At 42.3% G+C, this 17,078-nt stretch overlaps 1 protein-coding gene and 1 long non-coding RNA gene across 2 annotated transcripts in view; one reads left to right on the top strand and one right to left on the bottom strand.

Moving 5' to 3' along the window:
* Nucleotides 1-7,218, top strand: part of LOC122104772 — a 25,987-nt gene extending 18,769 nt beyond the window's left edge. Inside the window, exon 4 of the long non-coding RNA XR_006146982.1 lies at nt 7,130-7,218. This is a non-coding gene — a long non-coding RNA (uncharacterized LOC122104772). The remainder of the gene's footprint in view (nt 1-7,129) is intronic.
* Nucleotides 6,728-17,078, bottom strand: LOC122104750 (cytochrome P450 4A12-like). Its single transcript, XM_042675689.1, has 12 exons — nt 16,845-17,078; nt 16,020-16,161; nt 14,787-14,831; nt 14,173-14,300; nt 12,889-13,013; nt 12,364-12,518; nt 11,852-11,958; nt 11,577-11,767; nt 11,343-11,476; nt 10,017-10,081; nt 9,790-9,866; nt 6,728-7,294 (listed from the first exon to the last, which is right to left on the bottom strand). The coding sequence occupies exons 1-12, from the start codon at nt 17,031-17,033 to the stop codon at nt 7,126-7,128; spliced, it is 1,527 nt and encodes a 508-aa protein (XP_042531623.1). The 5' UTR covers nt 17,034-17,078; the 3' UTR covers nt 6,728-7,125.

Genomic DNA, 17,078 nt, shown 5'->3' with positions numbered 1-17,078 from the left:
AGAGAATCTATACTGCTACATTACCCCAGAGAAAGCACAGTCCATGCTGTATCCTCCACTGCCCAAAAGTCTATGGTACAGCTCCATTGTAGGGCTTTCCTCCCATGCATACCAGTCTGTCAACCCCACTCAACTTTCTAAGGTACCAGGAAGCAGTCACATGGCTTTCTGTAAGCATCTCAGCCCACCAAGTCCACAGGAAGCAGTTGAGGGCCCTTCCCTCCCACCAATATGCCTGGGAAGCAACTGGGTAGTCCACACTCAAAGGCTATTCTCTCAAAGGTGATTCCAGTGGAGTGATAATTAATGTTCTTTGGATTGATCCTTGTTTGTGGAGAGGAGCCCGTGGCCTTGCTGATAACATTCCACTGAGTACTTTCTGTGTTCCAGGAAGTTTAGATGGCGTGCATGTCAGCAAGGAAAACAGACATGAACTATGTCTGCATCTATGCTCCTATATGGTCCTCAGACACTAAGGGAGGAGCTCTAGGCATGCCGTATTCTGACTACCCACACCTACTGAAAGGACACAGACCACACACAGCCCTGATACATGAATAGACACACTACTTTCACTGCTGGGCACAAAGCTTGCAACTTCCTGGGTTCAACAGTATCCTTGGCTACTCAAAGCCCTTAGAAACTGACCAGTACTCTACTTCCATTGTTGTGCCAGCCCTGCCTTACCTTAATGGAATTTATGGAAACTAATAGATGTCCCCCACATAGAGCCAATATGCATTATGCTCGTAACTATGAGAGAATCTGTCTTCTTAAGGCACTGCATTCAACTGTAAGGTAAAGCCCACAGACCCCCTACAGTTTATACTACTGAAACACCATGGGCATAAAGTCTGTATTACTGTGTCCACCTAGAACTGAAGCCAGTATAGCCTACCCAAGGGTGGGAAATGGCAGATTCCTCAGGTAATGACACTGGAGAGCCTTGTGAAATCAATTTCAACACTGTTAGCAGAAACAAGAGGAAAAGAAAATTTACTAGGTAGAAGGATGTTTGAATTCCCACAGCTACAGTATGAGAAGAAGAAAGCAACCCAGAAATCTTCAGGATAAATGGGTTAAAAATTGGTAGAGAGACGGGGCTGGGAAAGTGGCTCAGTGGTAGAGCGCTTGCCTTGCATGCATGAGGCCCTGGGTTCGATTCCTCAGCACCACATAAGCAAAAAGAAAAAAACCGGAAGTAGCACTGTGGCTCAAGTGGTAGAGCACTTGCCTTGAGCTGAAGAGCTGAGGGACAGCGCCCAGGCCCAGAGTTCAGGCCCCACGACCAGACCCCCCCCCAAAAAAAAATATGGTGGAGAGATGCTTAACCATGAATGGAAACCCAGTTAGCTCCAGAAAATCAAATATCACTGGGGTTTGGAAGGCAGACCAGTAGTCTATGTTGCTAGAAAGGTACAACATGGTCCCTCCTGACTCTAAGACAACTTCATCAGAAGACCCTACAATCAGAAAGAAAATAAACAGTATCAAAGAAAACTGAGTCCATATTATCTATTGCCCCAGAGAGAAAGCATGGATTTATCTAAAGTAATAGAAATAATAGATTCCCAAACATCTGACAAAGACCTAATATCTAAAATATAAAAGCAGCTCAGGAAACTAACCCCTCCCTAAGCTAATAAACCAATCATTAAATGCGAAAAGAACCCAAAGAGAGCCTTCTCAGAAAGAGAGGTAAGAATGTCAAAGAAGCATATAAGAAAATGCTCAACATCCTGGCCATAAAGAAAATGCAAATCAAAACAACTATAAGATTCCATCTTATCTCAGTTTGATTGGTCAATATCATGAATTCAAACAACAGCAAATGTTGGTGGGGATGTGGGAATAAAGGAGTCCTATTGTACTGTTGGTGGGAAGGTAAATTAGTACAACTACTCTACACGGCATTCTCTAGGTTCCTTGAAAAACAAACAAACAAAAAACTAAACATATATCTTCCATATGGCCCAGCCAGGATACATTAAAGACACTTACTGACCAATGTTCAGTGGTGCACTAGTCACAATAGTCAAGTTATAGAAACATTTCTGATGCCATGCAATAGATGAGTAGATCAAAATAATTATGATACTTATACACAGTGGAATTTTACATGGTTATTAGAAAAGATAACATTATCTCATTTTCAAGGAAATGGATTGACCTAGAACAAGTCATGTTAAATGAGGTAAGCCGAGTTCAGACAGACAAAAGGCATATGTTTTCTCTCATATGTGGAAGCTAGACCTAATAGACCAGGAACATGATAAAATACAGGATTCTAGACATTCACACATAGTGAGACCAAAGGAGGATGTTCCTAGGAGAATACAAAGGCCCAATGTCTATAATCCTCTGATCATATATAATAATAGATATCAAAATGAACTCCAGGAAATGGAAATAAGAGGATTTTTTCTTTATTGTTTTTGTTTTCTTTTTTTGTAATGTCTTGTTTATTCATTTATCTATCTTGAGGAGTATAAGGAGGACCACAGAAATGGAGGGAAAAAGGGTAAACAAATGCACCAATGGCACTCATTGGACACAATTGTGAAAATGAACTATACAACTTGTGGGTTGAGATGGGAGGAAAAAACTGGGAGAAAGTGAAGAAAGGGATGACATTATCCAAAAAGAAATGTAATTTTTAAACCTAACGTATGCAACTATAACCCCTCTGCACATCATCTTTATAAGAACAATTAAAAAATTTTAAAGTAATATTTATCAAAATGAGCTCCAGGAAATGGAAACAAGAGATTTTTTCTTTGTTGTTTTTGTTTCCTTTCCCTTTTCTCTTGTTTCCTCCTATTTGGAGGAATGGCGGGGGGGGGGGGGGACAGAAATGGAGGGACAAAAGGGAAAAATGCAGCAATGGTACTCACTAGACACTTGGTTGAAAATGAACTATACAACTTGTGAGTGGGACAGTAAGGAAAAACTGGGCAAGAGTGAAATAAAGGGTGACGCAGTCCAAAAAGAAATATACTTATTATCCGACTTATAAAACTGTAACCCCTCAGAACATTACCTCTATAATAACAATAAAATACTAAAATTAAAAACAATAAACTGTCACATGGTTGAACTCTTACCTAGTGCCAGGGGAACAATGAAATATTTGTCATGTACCATAAAAGAGTTACCATGCCAATAGCTTTGGAGGACAAGCGTGGAAATTAAATTTGCATTGTATCAAAGCATTATTTTCTTTTAATTTTTTAAATGATCTTTAAGTGGTTGTACAAGGAAGTTCCCATTCTACAAAACAGTATATGAGTACAAAGTGTCTGATAACATTGTCACCCATGGCTCCTCACTTTTCTTTTCTCCTTTTTTAAAAATTGATATAAGGTGATTACATAATTTCACGTATTTCACAGTATTGTGGAATAGTGATAGTTAAAGTCACAAACCCATTTTAACCTTCACAAGGGAAATCGTCATTATCATGGTCTATAAAGTTTGTGAATTCTATGAGTGTATCAAGCATTATTTTCCTTTTCATAAAAACATCCTTGTCTAATAATAACTCACATCAACTTCTCCTTACTGAAAACTAAGCAATTACATTTGTAGAGAGGATGAATAAAGGTGTATTAAAGTACTCATTTTTTAGGTTCCTGAGTGTATCGTAAGTCCCTATTTTCTATAGTTGAACTTTCTGTGGTTTCACCTACTATACTTAACAGCAGTCAAAAAATATCAAGTGGAAAATTTCAACTATAAACAAGTTTTAAATTGAGCATCATTCTGTATATTATGATAAATCTTGCACTATCCTGCTAGGATGTGAATATCCTTTTGGTGAGTGTATCCATGAAGCATCTATACCATCATGTAGCAGTCATCTCACTTCTGAGGAAGATTGCTCTGACTGTGGTTCTTTGGTTTGTTACCTTGTTTTATTTAACAGTGGCTCCCAAACCAAACTTTTATACAGTATATATATTGCTAGTCCTGGAGCTCAAAGTCTGGGCTGGGTGCTGTCCCTGAGCTCCTTTATGCTCAAAGCTAGCACTCTACCATTTGAGCCACAGTGCCACTTCCAACTTTTTCTGTGATTAGTTGGAGGTAAGAGTCACACAGACCTTCCTGCCCAGACTGGCTTTGAACTGTGATCCTCAGATCTTAGCCTCTTGAGTAGCCAGAATATAGACATGAACCATCGGCACCCGGCTCAGTATATGTTTTGGTAATTGTTTTCACTTACAAACTGTCATAAAGGTGTATGTGTAAGACAAATATGGTATAGCAGATTCAGAGCTCAATACCAGCTGTGGTTTTAAGCATATGCTTGGTATCTTAGAATGAAACTTTGATAGGTAAGACAACTTATGTGGCTTGCTGCCATTAATGGTTTGTTCAATTTGTTCAGAGGAAATTATTAGATGAAAAAGTAATTTATAGCCACTGGGTGCCAGTGGTTCAGGCCTGTAACCCTAACTACTTAGGAGGCTGAGATCTGAGGATTGCAGTTTGAAGCCAGCCAGAGAAGAATCTCCGAGATTCTTACCACCAATTACTACCAAAGAACCAAAAGTAGAGCTGTTGTTGTTCAAAAGGTAGAATGCCAGCCTTTAGCATAAAAGCTAAGGTACAGTGACCAGACCCAAGTTCAAGTTCCAATATTGGCACACACACACAAAAGTAATATGCAATCATACATTTTGCGTCTAACATTAATACGAACAGTGCTCCAAAAGCCAAAATTAATTACCATAATATTTCTAATTTTCTATAGCACCTTTTATTTAACATAGAAGCACAAGTAATAAAAATAATGATATGGTTCTATCTTTAATTCAAAAGGATAATAACTTGCTTAACTCATTAAAATTAACACCACTTTTTGAAAACAAGAACACACAAACAGAAATCTGGCATTTTTTCCTTGATATTACTAAAACAATATTTAATATTTTCCTTTAAAATATTATTATTATTATTATTGATACTGAGGTTTGATCTCAGTGTCTTGTATTTGCCAGACTAGAGTTCTCCCATTGAACCAGGATGCCCGCACAAAAATTATATTTAATGTTATTTTAATTAGCATCAATTAGTTGTACAAGGAGGTTTTCTTTCTAAAATGTCCCTTCAGGGGTTGGGAAGGTGGCTCAGTGGTAGAGCGCTTGCCTTGCATGCATGAGACCCTGGGTTCGATTCCTCAGCACCACATAAGCAAAAAGAAAAAAGCCGGGAGTGGCACTGTGGCTCAAGTGGTAGAATGCTAACCTTGAGCTGAAGAGCTGAGGGACAGCGCCCAGGCCCAGAGTTCAGGCCCTACAACTGGACCCACTTAAAAAAATAAATAAAATAAAATAAAATGTCCCTTCATGCATACAATGCATCTTGATCAGAGTCCAACCTCTGTTTTCATGTATGTACATCAAATACATTGACTATATTTGTCTTTTTCACCCTCTCTGCCAAGGGGTGTCCTATGGAAATTGCTGCTTAAGATCTGATATCCACCAGTTAGACCCATTTGCCCGCTTGAGCTCTTCTAGCCCTTTTCGACATGGTTCATTCTCTTGAGAGTTATGAGGAATTTTCAAGCTGTATATGTGAGGAAAGCTGACAGTTGCCTGATCACATGGCCAGGCTGGCATCTCTTCTCATTCTTATTGGGGTTGTGAAATGTAGGGCTGTAGGATCCCCAAGGCTTTTATGACAGACCACACCTAAAGTCTCTTATGATCCACTTAAGACAGTCTCTACCTTGGTGCTCTTCTTAAAAAATTAATGTGAAAGCCGGGCGCTGGTGGCTCACGCCTATATTCCTAGCTATTCAGGAGGCTGTGATCTGAGGATCACAGTTCAAAGCCAGCCCAGGCAGGAAAGAGCATGAAACTCTTATCTCCAATAAACCACCAGAAAACTGGAAGTGGCACTGTAGCTCAAGTAGTAGAGCACTAGCCTTGAGCTGAAGAGCTGAGGGACAGCGCCCAGGCCCAGAGTTCAAACCCCACGACCAACCAAAAAAAAAAAAAATTAATGTGAAAAACTGTTAGCCTTAGAATGGACCAGAGGCACATTCTTAGAGATCTTAGAGCCAAGCCCCTTGTTCAAACTTAGTCCCAGCAGCTGAGTGGATGCCAGGCATCTGGAGTCACATAGGCGAGGTCTCCTGGATCATGTGGGCCAAATAACACTCAACTGGAGCCCTGGCACTCCAGGCAGCTGCCATGAACTTCTTTAGAAAGGATGTATCTTCTCTGTCTTTCTGAACCTCTTTCTTGATCAGGTATATTTTATATTGTGAATTTATTGCAAGGAAGAGATATGATAGAAGAGCTTATATAAGAAATGGTCAGGTAGATAGAGACCTTTCAGGAGAGAAATAAATGCAAATGGATAGTCAGGTGGCTATCATGTAGAGACTGAGGTAGTATGAATAATGGCTTCTCACAATATACATGTCATAATTGCAGGAGGACAATTACTATGATCTGTTTTATCACAGTGGGCACAATGTAATAAAAATCACCATTATAATGGACAAGTAATGTAAACATAGAAGCAGAGAGACCTGAAGGTGCTGCCACATTTGAATATTAAAGCATCCCAAACTCCAGAAATGCAGCCTTAAATATTGGAAATGGGATAAAGAAGAGATACACCAACAGCCCTAATAGTTATGGCCACAAAATGTCCTGTGCTTGTTCTGAGACCCATATTAAAATTTTGATCTTTAAAACCACAAAAGACTATATTTCTGTCACAAACATGATTGTAATTTATTATAAAGCAGTTAATACTTCCGATACATAAGTAGATAAGCTCAGCTCAGATAAGCAGCAGAAAGGGAAACCTTATGTTCAGGTGCAGATAGGTCTGAGGACAGTCAGGTGATTAGGGATTATGTGAATAATGTTAAGCAGGTAGACAGAAGAAAGACAGGCAGGCAGTTAGGGATCCTGGAAAATGGTAGGAAAGGAAAGGGAAGCCAAGCAGAAGAGCTGCAAGCAAGTCCACAGGATATCAAGCAGGATGGAAGAAGGGCAAGTGGGGAGACAAAGCAGGACATAGATAGATAGGCTATGGATAGGACCTGGTAACAAGAAGGCAATGCAGGCAGAAAGTTGACAGAACTTCTTGTCCCCTGTAGAATTAGCTGAGTTTCCTAAGACGAAGGTAGATCCCATTCTTGGACTTCAACACAAGTCGAGGGATGAGGATGGGGACCCTGGTGGGATCTGGCAGCAGCTCAAAGCGGAGCAGGGTCAGAGCCACGGCCACCTTCATCTCATTCATGGCAAATTGTTTCCCAATGCAGTTCCTGGGCCAGGGAGAGACAATGAAAGGAGATGGGGGTCTCAGAACCTGTTCTGAGCTGGTCAGACATGGGCTCCTGAATCTCCACCTAGAGTTGGACATTCAGAGTCCTCTTTCCTGAGCCTGACTTCATCCGTCTCCTTACAGATCTCTCTCTCTCTCTGTCTCTCTGTCTCTCTCTCTCTCTCTCTCTCTCTCTCTCTCTCTCACACACACACACACACACACACACACACACACACACACACACACACACACTTCTATCCCCAAGCTTTCATTCATACTCTCTTGACTTGCCACATCTTTTTGAAGAGTTCAGTTTGAATCCTACTCTGATAGACACGAAGACTGTTAGGCTAGAGATAGTCTCGAACTGGTAGAATCTATTACTATTTGTTATTTTAGAGTGAAGTAATTGTTACTTCACTCCTTCTCCTACAGTTGTTTGGTTCCCCCATGTAGATGCTACTGGTCAATAACATGATCCAGTGCTTACATTCTGTGTGAGCAAAGGACTTAGGATCCATCCCTACAGAGCACTCATACAAGAGTAGAGTAGCTCATGAAAGAGGCTCAGGATCAAAAATTCTCCAGCTGCAGATGATCTGATTCTCCCTGCCTCCCTCAGTCCACCAGCATCCAAACCCAAAGCTATCTAATTCTGCTCCAGAAATATCTCCTCTTGTCACTGTCAATTTCTTCTCCCAGATTGCTCTGGTCTCCATAACCACCTTCCCTCCACATTGACATTCCCATGCCATCCATTACAAAAGATAGTGTTCCACCCTCTCTGGACTGCTGCCTCCACACACCCCATCTTACCTTCCCAGGCCCACTTCCTACCACATCTCATGTTGAAGTCATTGATAAAAGACTCCCTCCACCTCTGCCTGCACATTATAAAGGCTCAAGCCAATGACTATCTGGCCCTCACCCTTCTGCCACTTGTTCCTCCCCCTCTGCGACACCCACGGCTCCATCCTTTATTCAAAGACTGTGCATAGTGCCCGATTATGGGATGTTCCACAAGAAGCTCATGAATGAATGAGTGTGAAGGAATGAAGGAATGAGGTCTGTCTTGCACACAGGTTTATAGTTCTGAATAACTTGCTGTACTTGTCCCTGAGTCAAGGACAGAAGCATACATCTCTGTATTCCTTCCCCTTAGCATAGCACAGAGAAACATACTTTGAATATAAATCATACTAATTCACCTGTAATTAAATTCATGTAGTTAAATTTCAAAAATAAAAGAAAACAAAATACCTGGATTGTACATATTTCTAGCTAAAAATTGAGATACTTAGTCTTCTCTTCTCCTCCGATGGCTCTATCACCTGTGTAACTAATTTCTAGAAATCTGCCTTCCACCAAACAGTAAGCTTAAAGGCCTGTTCTCTGAAAATGGATTAGCCTTATAAAATTCATCAATTAACTGGATGCTGGTGGCTGACATCTATAATCCTAGCTAGTGAGGAGACTGAGATCTGAGGGTCACAGGTGGAATCTAGAGACTGTTATCTCCAATTAACACCCTGACAACTGGACTTCCAGCTGTGGCTTAAAGTGGTAGAGCACCAACCTTGAAAATAAGAGATCAGGGACAGTACACAGGCCCTGAGTTCTAGCCACATAACCAAGAAAAAATATTTTTTACAGAAATATTAACTCAAGAAAGGCTCCCTTCTCTTAGTTAGTTGTAAGACTGATTTCAACCCATATTCCACAGGACAAGTCTTGCAAACATTGTGCACTTTTACAGCAGCTTTCACTGAGCATGGCCGCCCATATCAACAGCACTTTCAGACCAATTTATCATAGTGCACACCAGAGTAGTTTACATGTCATAACTGAATAGTGATTTTTCTTTCAGAGACTATTGTCCTCATTCTTTCTCCCCCAGTCTTGCACTAATTAGTTTACAACATAATGATGTAGAAATACTTCTCTAAAGTCAGACTTTCACTAAAGCCCAAAATGTGTGAGACAACACTGCCTGGTATTCAATAAATATCCTCTGTGGTGAGCTGCAAACTTTCACATACATGACTTCAACAGTAGGCCTTCTGATTGTACACCTATGAAAATTTTCAATGACTCACTGTAGTGGCCAACCTGAGAATTAAGTAGGAAGGTGATATACTACATTGAGATAATGGAAAAGACACACATCTACTTTATGATATCTGACAACAAAGGAAAAGCAACACCCAAGGGTCAGTTTACATGACAAAATAGAATTTTGAAAATGCATGCTCCAAGAATGGAAAAGTGCTACACTACAGTGAAATTTGGAGCAAACATTGACAAAATGTTTTGTCTGGTCATTGGAAAAGGCAGTGGGTCAAGGTCCCTATGGGCTCAGATATAACTACAACCATTAACCAGGAAAGGCACAGTTGAAGATGGCAAACAGAAAACTGCAGAATTATGAGCACCAGGCAGGTGCCAGGACACTCGCCTTTTCTCACACCAATCACCCTGTGAGCAGCTTCTCACCTGGATCCTCCAGAGAAGGGTAGGAATGAGTGGCTGTGGCGGGAAGAATCTGGGGCAAACCGGAAAGGGTCAAACACCTGCAGAGACAATACCAGGACCCAGAAACAGAGGAGTCAAGCCCTGCTTCCAACCTAGGAAGGGACAGCATGCCTAGATGTGGGATTGATGGGAGGTATAAGGCCTAGATGTCAGTTTCCCTCCCTCCTTTCTTCCCAGGACCCTCATACCTCTGGATTGGGCCACACCTTCGGGTTATGATGAAGGGAATAAAATGAGAGTGTAACTATGACACCTGTGGGATGGGGGGGGGGGAGACAGAAAAGAATATTAATGCCAGTGGGGTAGATGTCTGTCCCTCATTCAGCAGAGGCCACGTATACACAAATGGCATGGGTGACAAATAGAATCACTCTGAGCAGAATTATAGCATTAATGGGAGGTGGATAGCCTCAGAGATGGTGTTTGGAACAGCACCTAGTACGGCTTAGGAGAGAAAACCATGACACAGACAAGAAATCAAGAAGTATTGAGGCTCAGTGCTAATAGGAAATGAAGTGACAAATCACACTAACCAAGAATCTTTCGTGAGACTTAGAGAACATGCATTGAACCATTCAAGCATTAGAACTAGACCTCTGTAATAAACTGCTTCCATTTTGTTCCCTTCAGTTTCTGTTGTCTTTCCCTTTAACTATACTGAGGTTCCTGCCTTGCAGAAAGGGTTGCTATCACACCAAGTCCTCCAACTGGATTTAAGGACTGTGGACACTGTGTCCTTATTCTCATCACTGTCCCCAGGGACACTTCCTTACCTGTGCTTGTAACTTTGATTTCACCTCGTCCCGGCAGACAGGTTCCTTTTTTCTCTCTTGCTCTCATTCTCTGTGCTTTGTAGCTGTCCATTCACCTATTTCATGGTTTTCTAAGCTATTCCTACTTTTCTCACTTGAAAATATGGTCTATTCATGGAACCACAGGAGGACCTAATAATCCACACTCTTAGACTGGAATATACACAGCCTGACATCTACTTGATGACAAAAGATGAGATTCCAGAGTCTGAACAAGATCTATTATCTATCCTGTGTTTTCACAGCTTCAACGTAGCAGCAGTGAGTTCATACCGGGTGTGGAATGAGTTAGTGGATGTTTTCCTACTATGGAATAAGTCTCAGAACCAGACATCATCTGCTTTTCTATCAACTGGAAAGGTCCTTGGACATTATACATTTCACCTTTAACATAGGATGCTTGAACTTCACCGATTTACCTTCACCTATGGAAGGAACCATAGCACTTAGCCAGTCTCCATGTCTCTGTCTATCTTAAAATGCACAGTAGTGAGAATTGGAGGAAAAGTGGTTTTGAGATTTTGTTAAGGTTCAATTGTGCTAGACATTTGCATTTCTCTCATTCTAATTTCAAAGTAAGAATCCAAATTACTTGCGAGGAAAGGGAGACTCGCTGGGTTGCAAACTGTGGAAGCATATATGTATTTCTGTTCCATCCTTGCTCTGAGGAGTGCTTGGTGGATGAGGGTGGGAAGCTCATACCTTTGGGTAGGGAGCGTCCATCTGGAAAGGTGACAGGTTTGCTCAGTTCTCTGCTCACCAGGGGTACTGGTGTATAGAGTCTCAGGGCCTCCTTAATGCACATGGTGGTGTAGGCCATCTTGTCAAGGATTTCCCTGAAATGAAGCCCATCTTCAAGGTCAGGTAGGGCCTGAGAAGACTAGGGTTTGCCCCAGTAGGGTGGTAGGGTTTTCCTCACATTGAGCTCTCACTCACCAGGTGACAGAGGCTCCATCTCCCAGAAGACTCTGGACCTCCTCCCTGCACTTCTGCTGGTGTTCAGGGTGTGTGGCCAGAGTGTACAAGATCCAGGAGATGCCACTGGCTGTGGTGTCATGGCCCTCGAACATGAACGTGTCCACTTCGGCCCGCAGGTCCTTTTCAGACAAGCTGCTTCCGTCCTCCATCTAGGGGTGTTATGGTCAAGAGGGAAAATTTTCCCTCAGGCTGCGTTTCTCCACAAAGCCTCAGGTCTTTGCACAAGCACTCACTTTGGCAAACAGTAGGATATCCAAGAAGTCTAAGCGCCTTTTCATCTTGACCTTTTCCAGCTCTCCCTCATCTTGCAGCTGAGCCTTCCTCTGGTTGATCACCTTGTCTGTTCCAGGACAACAGTTACCAGGCAGGCACAGTCAAATGTTACAGCACCTCCCAATAGCCTTCCCTTTCCCCAGTCTGGGTTCTCTGGAGGAAACAGGGTGCATTTGGGGGTGGCTATGTGGGTCAGGGCTGGAAGTCTAGCACATCAACTGTGGGGAGCAAAGAACATAGAAGCCCTGATGAAAACTGCTAGGAAGAGTGTTATTTAATATCACAGTACTAAGCACTGGTAATTCCTGTATGGTACCTGATATCCTGACCTCTCAGTGTCTATAACTTATACCGGCATAGTACTCTGCAAGAGTGTGTCTCTAGCTCAACAGAGGTATCTATGTGTGAGAGCCATGACTGTAATTTGGGTTAAGTCTGATAAAGGAAGAGAGATTGGAGGGACAGACAGAACCTGTATGCTCGTGGGCAAGCTGGCAGGCATGATGGTATGTGCGGCCATTAGAAGTCAGCCTGTAGATGACATCATTCTGGTGAAAGACATTCCTCAATCGGGCAAAAACCAGGTTGTTCAGATCCCTGATAGCCTGGATGTAGGACTTGGATTTCCTGAGAAACAGAAGGCACAACACACTGGGGTTTGGGAAATCTCACACACAGAGTGAGCTTACTGTAGAGAGTCCCACAATAATGGGAACAGACAACCCTGAGAAATATCTAAGTTCTATTTTAAGGGCCTGATGGCAATGCTGTGAGCATCCCGTTTACCACTTGTGTTGGAGATTAGTGCTGTATGTCTGGGCAGGAATAGGTCAGGTCAGGAATTTGAAGTTCCCCTGAGTTTTGGATCCCAGTCGTGGTTTTGTTTGTTTTGCTTTGCTTTTTGAGGTGAGCATTGAAGCTTTCCCATTTGCCTCTCAGTTGAGTAAGTTCCCTTCAGCTAGTAAGAACAAAGACCCTGCAAATGAATGTCACTGACCTGTCCACCTGGACACACTCTTGTTGGCCAAAGGCACACTTCATTATGGTATCCAGAGTCATCAAGGACATGTGTTCAAAGATCTCCAGAGAGTTGTCCTGGATGCTGAGCTTCTCCCATTGGTCCTGTGATGGAGGGTGACATTGACAGTCTCATTTCCCACTGGAATATCTATGCTAAATAGACCAGGTTCCTTTCCTGTGTTTCCATCTATCTTGTTTCAAGTCCTTGGCTCAGATGCCCTTGTAGAAAATTAAGTGTGTGGAGTAATACTTGTAGTCTGCCTATCTGTCACAAAATGTTATTACAAACTTGAACATAGATACATCTGGTCACACTTTGAATTTTGAGAATAACTGTCACTTTTTGTCGGTTGATGAAAAAGTCCACAGTGTAAATACCCTTCTGTTTCCTGAAAATTTTGTGGAGTAGACTTGAAAATTGGTAGAACCCCAAATATGAAAACACTATTTAACATGGGAAAGAAAGCCTGCTTGGCCTGCAGGAGCAATCCTATTGTTGGCTGTCTTGGACTCCAATTTTTTCATTCATCATAATCTTACAGAACACTGCCAGGTTGGAAGTGACTCTGAGGTAGATTTGTCTGTGGCAATGTAGACCTTGTGTCCATCTCAATGTATGGGTCAGCATGGCCATTCAGAAGCTCTGGGGCCCTGATGATTGAGTGACACCCTTGAAGCTCCCAATGCCACTGATGCGGTCATTTCCCAGTCCAGCAGGGACAGGTAGCTTGCTTTTGGTGGGAGTTTCTATTCCCCCACTTTGCTGAGCTGAGAAGGAAGGAGAGGGGCCTGTATCTACTGTGATACCTTCTGAGTAGGACAATGAACAATTTGGCTCAGTCTTGGGTCCTGGATGCTTTCTGTTGCACTTATTACAGAGGAACTGATTCTTACTGCAATTGGCTTGATAGTGTTAATTTCTGTGATTATGTCTGATGGTTTCTGTGTTAGAGAATGGAATATGAGTGAGTGGGGGAGGGCGGTCGGTCATGGGGCTTCAGCTCTGGGCTTGGGCCCTGTCCCTGGGCTCTTCAGCTCAAGGCGAGTGCTCTACCCCTTGAACCACAGTGCCACTTTCGGTTTTCTAGTCGTTTATTGGAGATAAGAGTCTCACAGACTTTCCTGCCTGGGCTGGCCTTGAACCTCGATGCTCAGATCTCAGCCTCCTGAGTAGTTAGGATTACAGGTGTGAGCCATAGGTGCCCAGCTTTATGAGTGTGTTTTGTGAGTAGGTGTGTGGACATGAAAGAGACAGACTCACCAGCATTACTTGAACGGAGTCCACCATGATTCCCACATAGGGCTTCAGGATGTCATAGTGGAAAGCTGGAGTCAACATCCGCCGGTGCTGGAACCATGTCTGTCCATTCAGCAGGAGCAAACCATAGCCTGGACAGAAGATGGATATGGGCTTGAGTGTGTGAGAAAGGGAAGCGGAGTAGCAACAGGGTGATATGAGAGAAATAGATTGTGAGCGTGCTGGCGGTGGATCAGGAAGACAGAAATTCCTGGGTAAAGGAAATAAGCAGCACCTTTCAGAAATGTGAATCTTCCAGTTGTACTTGTATATCTGATATGATTAAAACAGTTGTCGGATACAGGTTGGGGACACTTGAGGGCAGATCAGGGGGGAGCCTTCACTAAATATGAGGCTGAGCACGGTTAGGAGTCACTGGGAAGAAGTGTAGAAGGATGCTGAGCCTCATGCCAGAAGTAGTTGTTTTTTTAAAGTAAAGGTCAAGGTAGAAGTATTAAAATGGAATTTTTATTTAAGGATTGGTCTTGACAGTGATAATCTTTTGTTCTCAGTAAGGTCAACTGATAGTACTTGGTTAACCTGAGGAGTGACCATAGCTCTAGTTAAGATATACTTACCAATCCATGGAGCCACAAATTTATAGGTATCATGAGCTTTCGGGTCTGAAAAGTAAGTGAGAGTTATTCATTGGAAACGAGGGAAAATAATAGGATTAGAGGCACTGATGTTCTGACCAGGGACAGACATATTTTTTGTCTGCATGTATTTTCTTCTTTTTTTGCAAACTAGAGTATGTAAATTGTACAAGTGTGGTTTCATTGGGACATTTCTAAGAATTCATTCACTATATCCTTATCAAATTCACCCTCTCTCATTCTCTCTCTGACCTCTTTTTCCCTTCTTAAAACAAAATGTTTTTTATTCTACTTTCAAATAGCAAAATAAGTACTTTAACCCTATTCATCCTCATTCACCATCTTTGATATCTTCCCTAGTCCTACTGGTGTCTACCTTCAGAGTCTGTTTTACTCCCCTGTCATTCTTTTATTTTTAGTGTATATTAATTGTACCAACCGGTTTTACCATAATATTTCAGACATGCATATGCTTTGTTTTGCTCTGAAAAACCCTCTCTTCTCTGTTTTTTCATTGCAATCCTTTATTAATAACTTTCATTGAGATTTCTTGTACTCTCTACATACACATTGATAATGCATTCCAAAAATTTTCTCCCCCCACCTCCATTAGATTCCAAGATATGACATTTTTATTGTTTTCAGTTGACAGCTTGCATTTCCCATGTTACTTTCCATTGCCCACCTAACGTCCTCTGTCTCTGTCATGATAGTCAGCTAGACTCAAGAAGACTGGCCTCATGTTCCAGATGCAAGATACTCTCAAAAATGGGATGGTAAGTTGGTAAGAAACATAAGCCATGTCTTCAATGCTAAAGAATAAAAAAGATTTTTGAGGCTTTTCTACAGTGGGTGGTGAGGTTGTCATTCATGACCCAGGTCAATGACAATTAGAATTTACACACCCAAGTCAATGTGGATATGTTTGTTTCTCTTATATGAGGCAATCTACATAATTGGTTACCTTAATCTAGTTCATTTAGTTAAAAAAGATAAAGACAACAGTTGAGCCCCATTGCTATTTAACTGTATAAATTGTAAGCACATAAGTAAATACTGTGTGCTATATGCTAGATTGTGGCTTCAAGAAAATAATGATAGGCAGTTATTTAGACACAGCTAGCTGAACTGCTATTTCTTTCTGTACTTTCACAGATTCAGGGTATGTGTTAAGAGTGGAAGATCTATGGTTGGTGGGAAGGGCTTAACTCTCACCTGATCTCCCCAGAATCACCTTCATATAGTCGGGGTCATAGACTACTAAGCGTGCTTTGCTTCCCCAGAGCCACAGTGGGCAGGCACTTGGAAATTTCTCAACTCTTGAGAGAATCTCTTGCAGCTCCTGATCATTTTTGACCTGACATCATTAAAAAAATGAATGCTTAAAAGCAATATTATAGTAGTCACAGGGACAAGTTCTGAATATTTCAGTGAAGTCTAGAATTTGGGGCAGAAACCATCTAGAAGGCTGATTCTTGGATAACAGCTGAGGCTGGGTGCTTAGTGCTAAGAGGAGGAAAGTCTGGAAGGAACATCTACAGACTTCCAGGTGAAAGGATGCCAGGACAAGCCAGGCGCCGGTGGCTCACACCTGTAATCCTAGCTACTCAGGAGGCTGAGATCTGAGGATCAGGGTTCAAAGCCAGCCCAGGCAGGAAAGTCCATGAACTCTTATCTCCAATAAACCACCAGAAAACAGGAAGTGGCGCTGTAGCTCAAGTGGTAGAGTACTAGCCTTGAGCTGAAGAGCTGAGGGACAGCACCCAAGCCCAGAGTTCAAGCCCCCCCACCACCAACAACAACAACAAAAAAGGATGCCAGAACAGACATCAGACCTGCTTAAGGAAGATATAGTGGCTAGAGCTGAGTAATAGCAGAGCAGCCTCCCTGTGAGGGAATGAGCTCCCCGTTACTGGATAAGCACAGGTGGAGAGCTATATTGTCACTTGAAGGCTTGGTGTTTTGTTCCCTGGTTTGTTGACTAGTCTCTGAGAGCCCTGGCCTCCCAGCTCTTTCACTCACCTTCACTCTCCTTCTTACCTTGTGCCCAAAGAACCAGTGGGAGGGTGGACTTGGGAACTGCTGGAAGGCTTTGAGCAGCCACTGCCTTTGCAGATAGAATTGAAGTGCCTTGAACAGCAGCAGAAGCAGGCTGAGCAGCGAGGCCACTTGGAGGAGCCCAAAGAGGCTGCCCAGGAGCCTGGTGTGGCTCAGTGCAGAGTCACTCATGGTGCACAAGCTTCTGGATCACTGCTGCTCCTCACTGTGACTGAA

The sequence above is a fragment of the Dipodomys spectabilis genome, unplaced genomic scaffold, assembly GCF_019054845.1.
Source record: "Dipodomys spectabilis isolate Male_0828 unplaced genomic scaffold, ASM1905484v1 ptg000002l, whole genome shotgun sequence".
Lineage (NCBI taxonomy): Eukaryota > Metazoa > Chordata > Mammalia > Rodentia > Heteromyidae > Dipodomys > Dipodomys spectabilis.
Note: the sequence above shows the minus strand (reverse complement) of the source record. Positions and strands in the feature narration are given on the sequence as shown.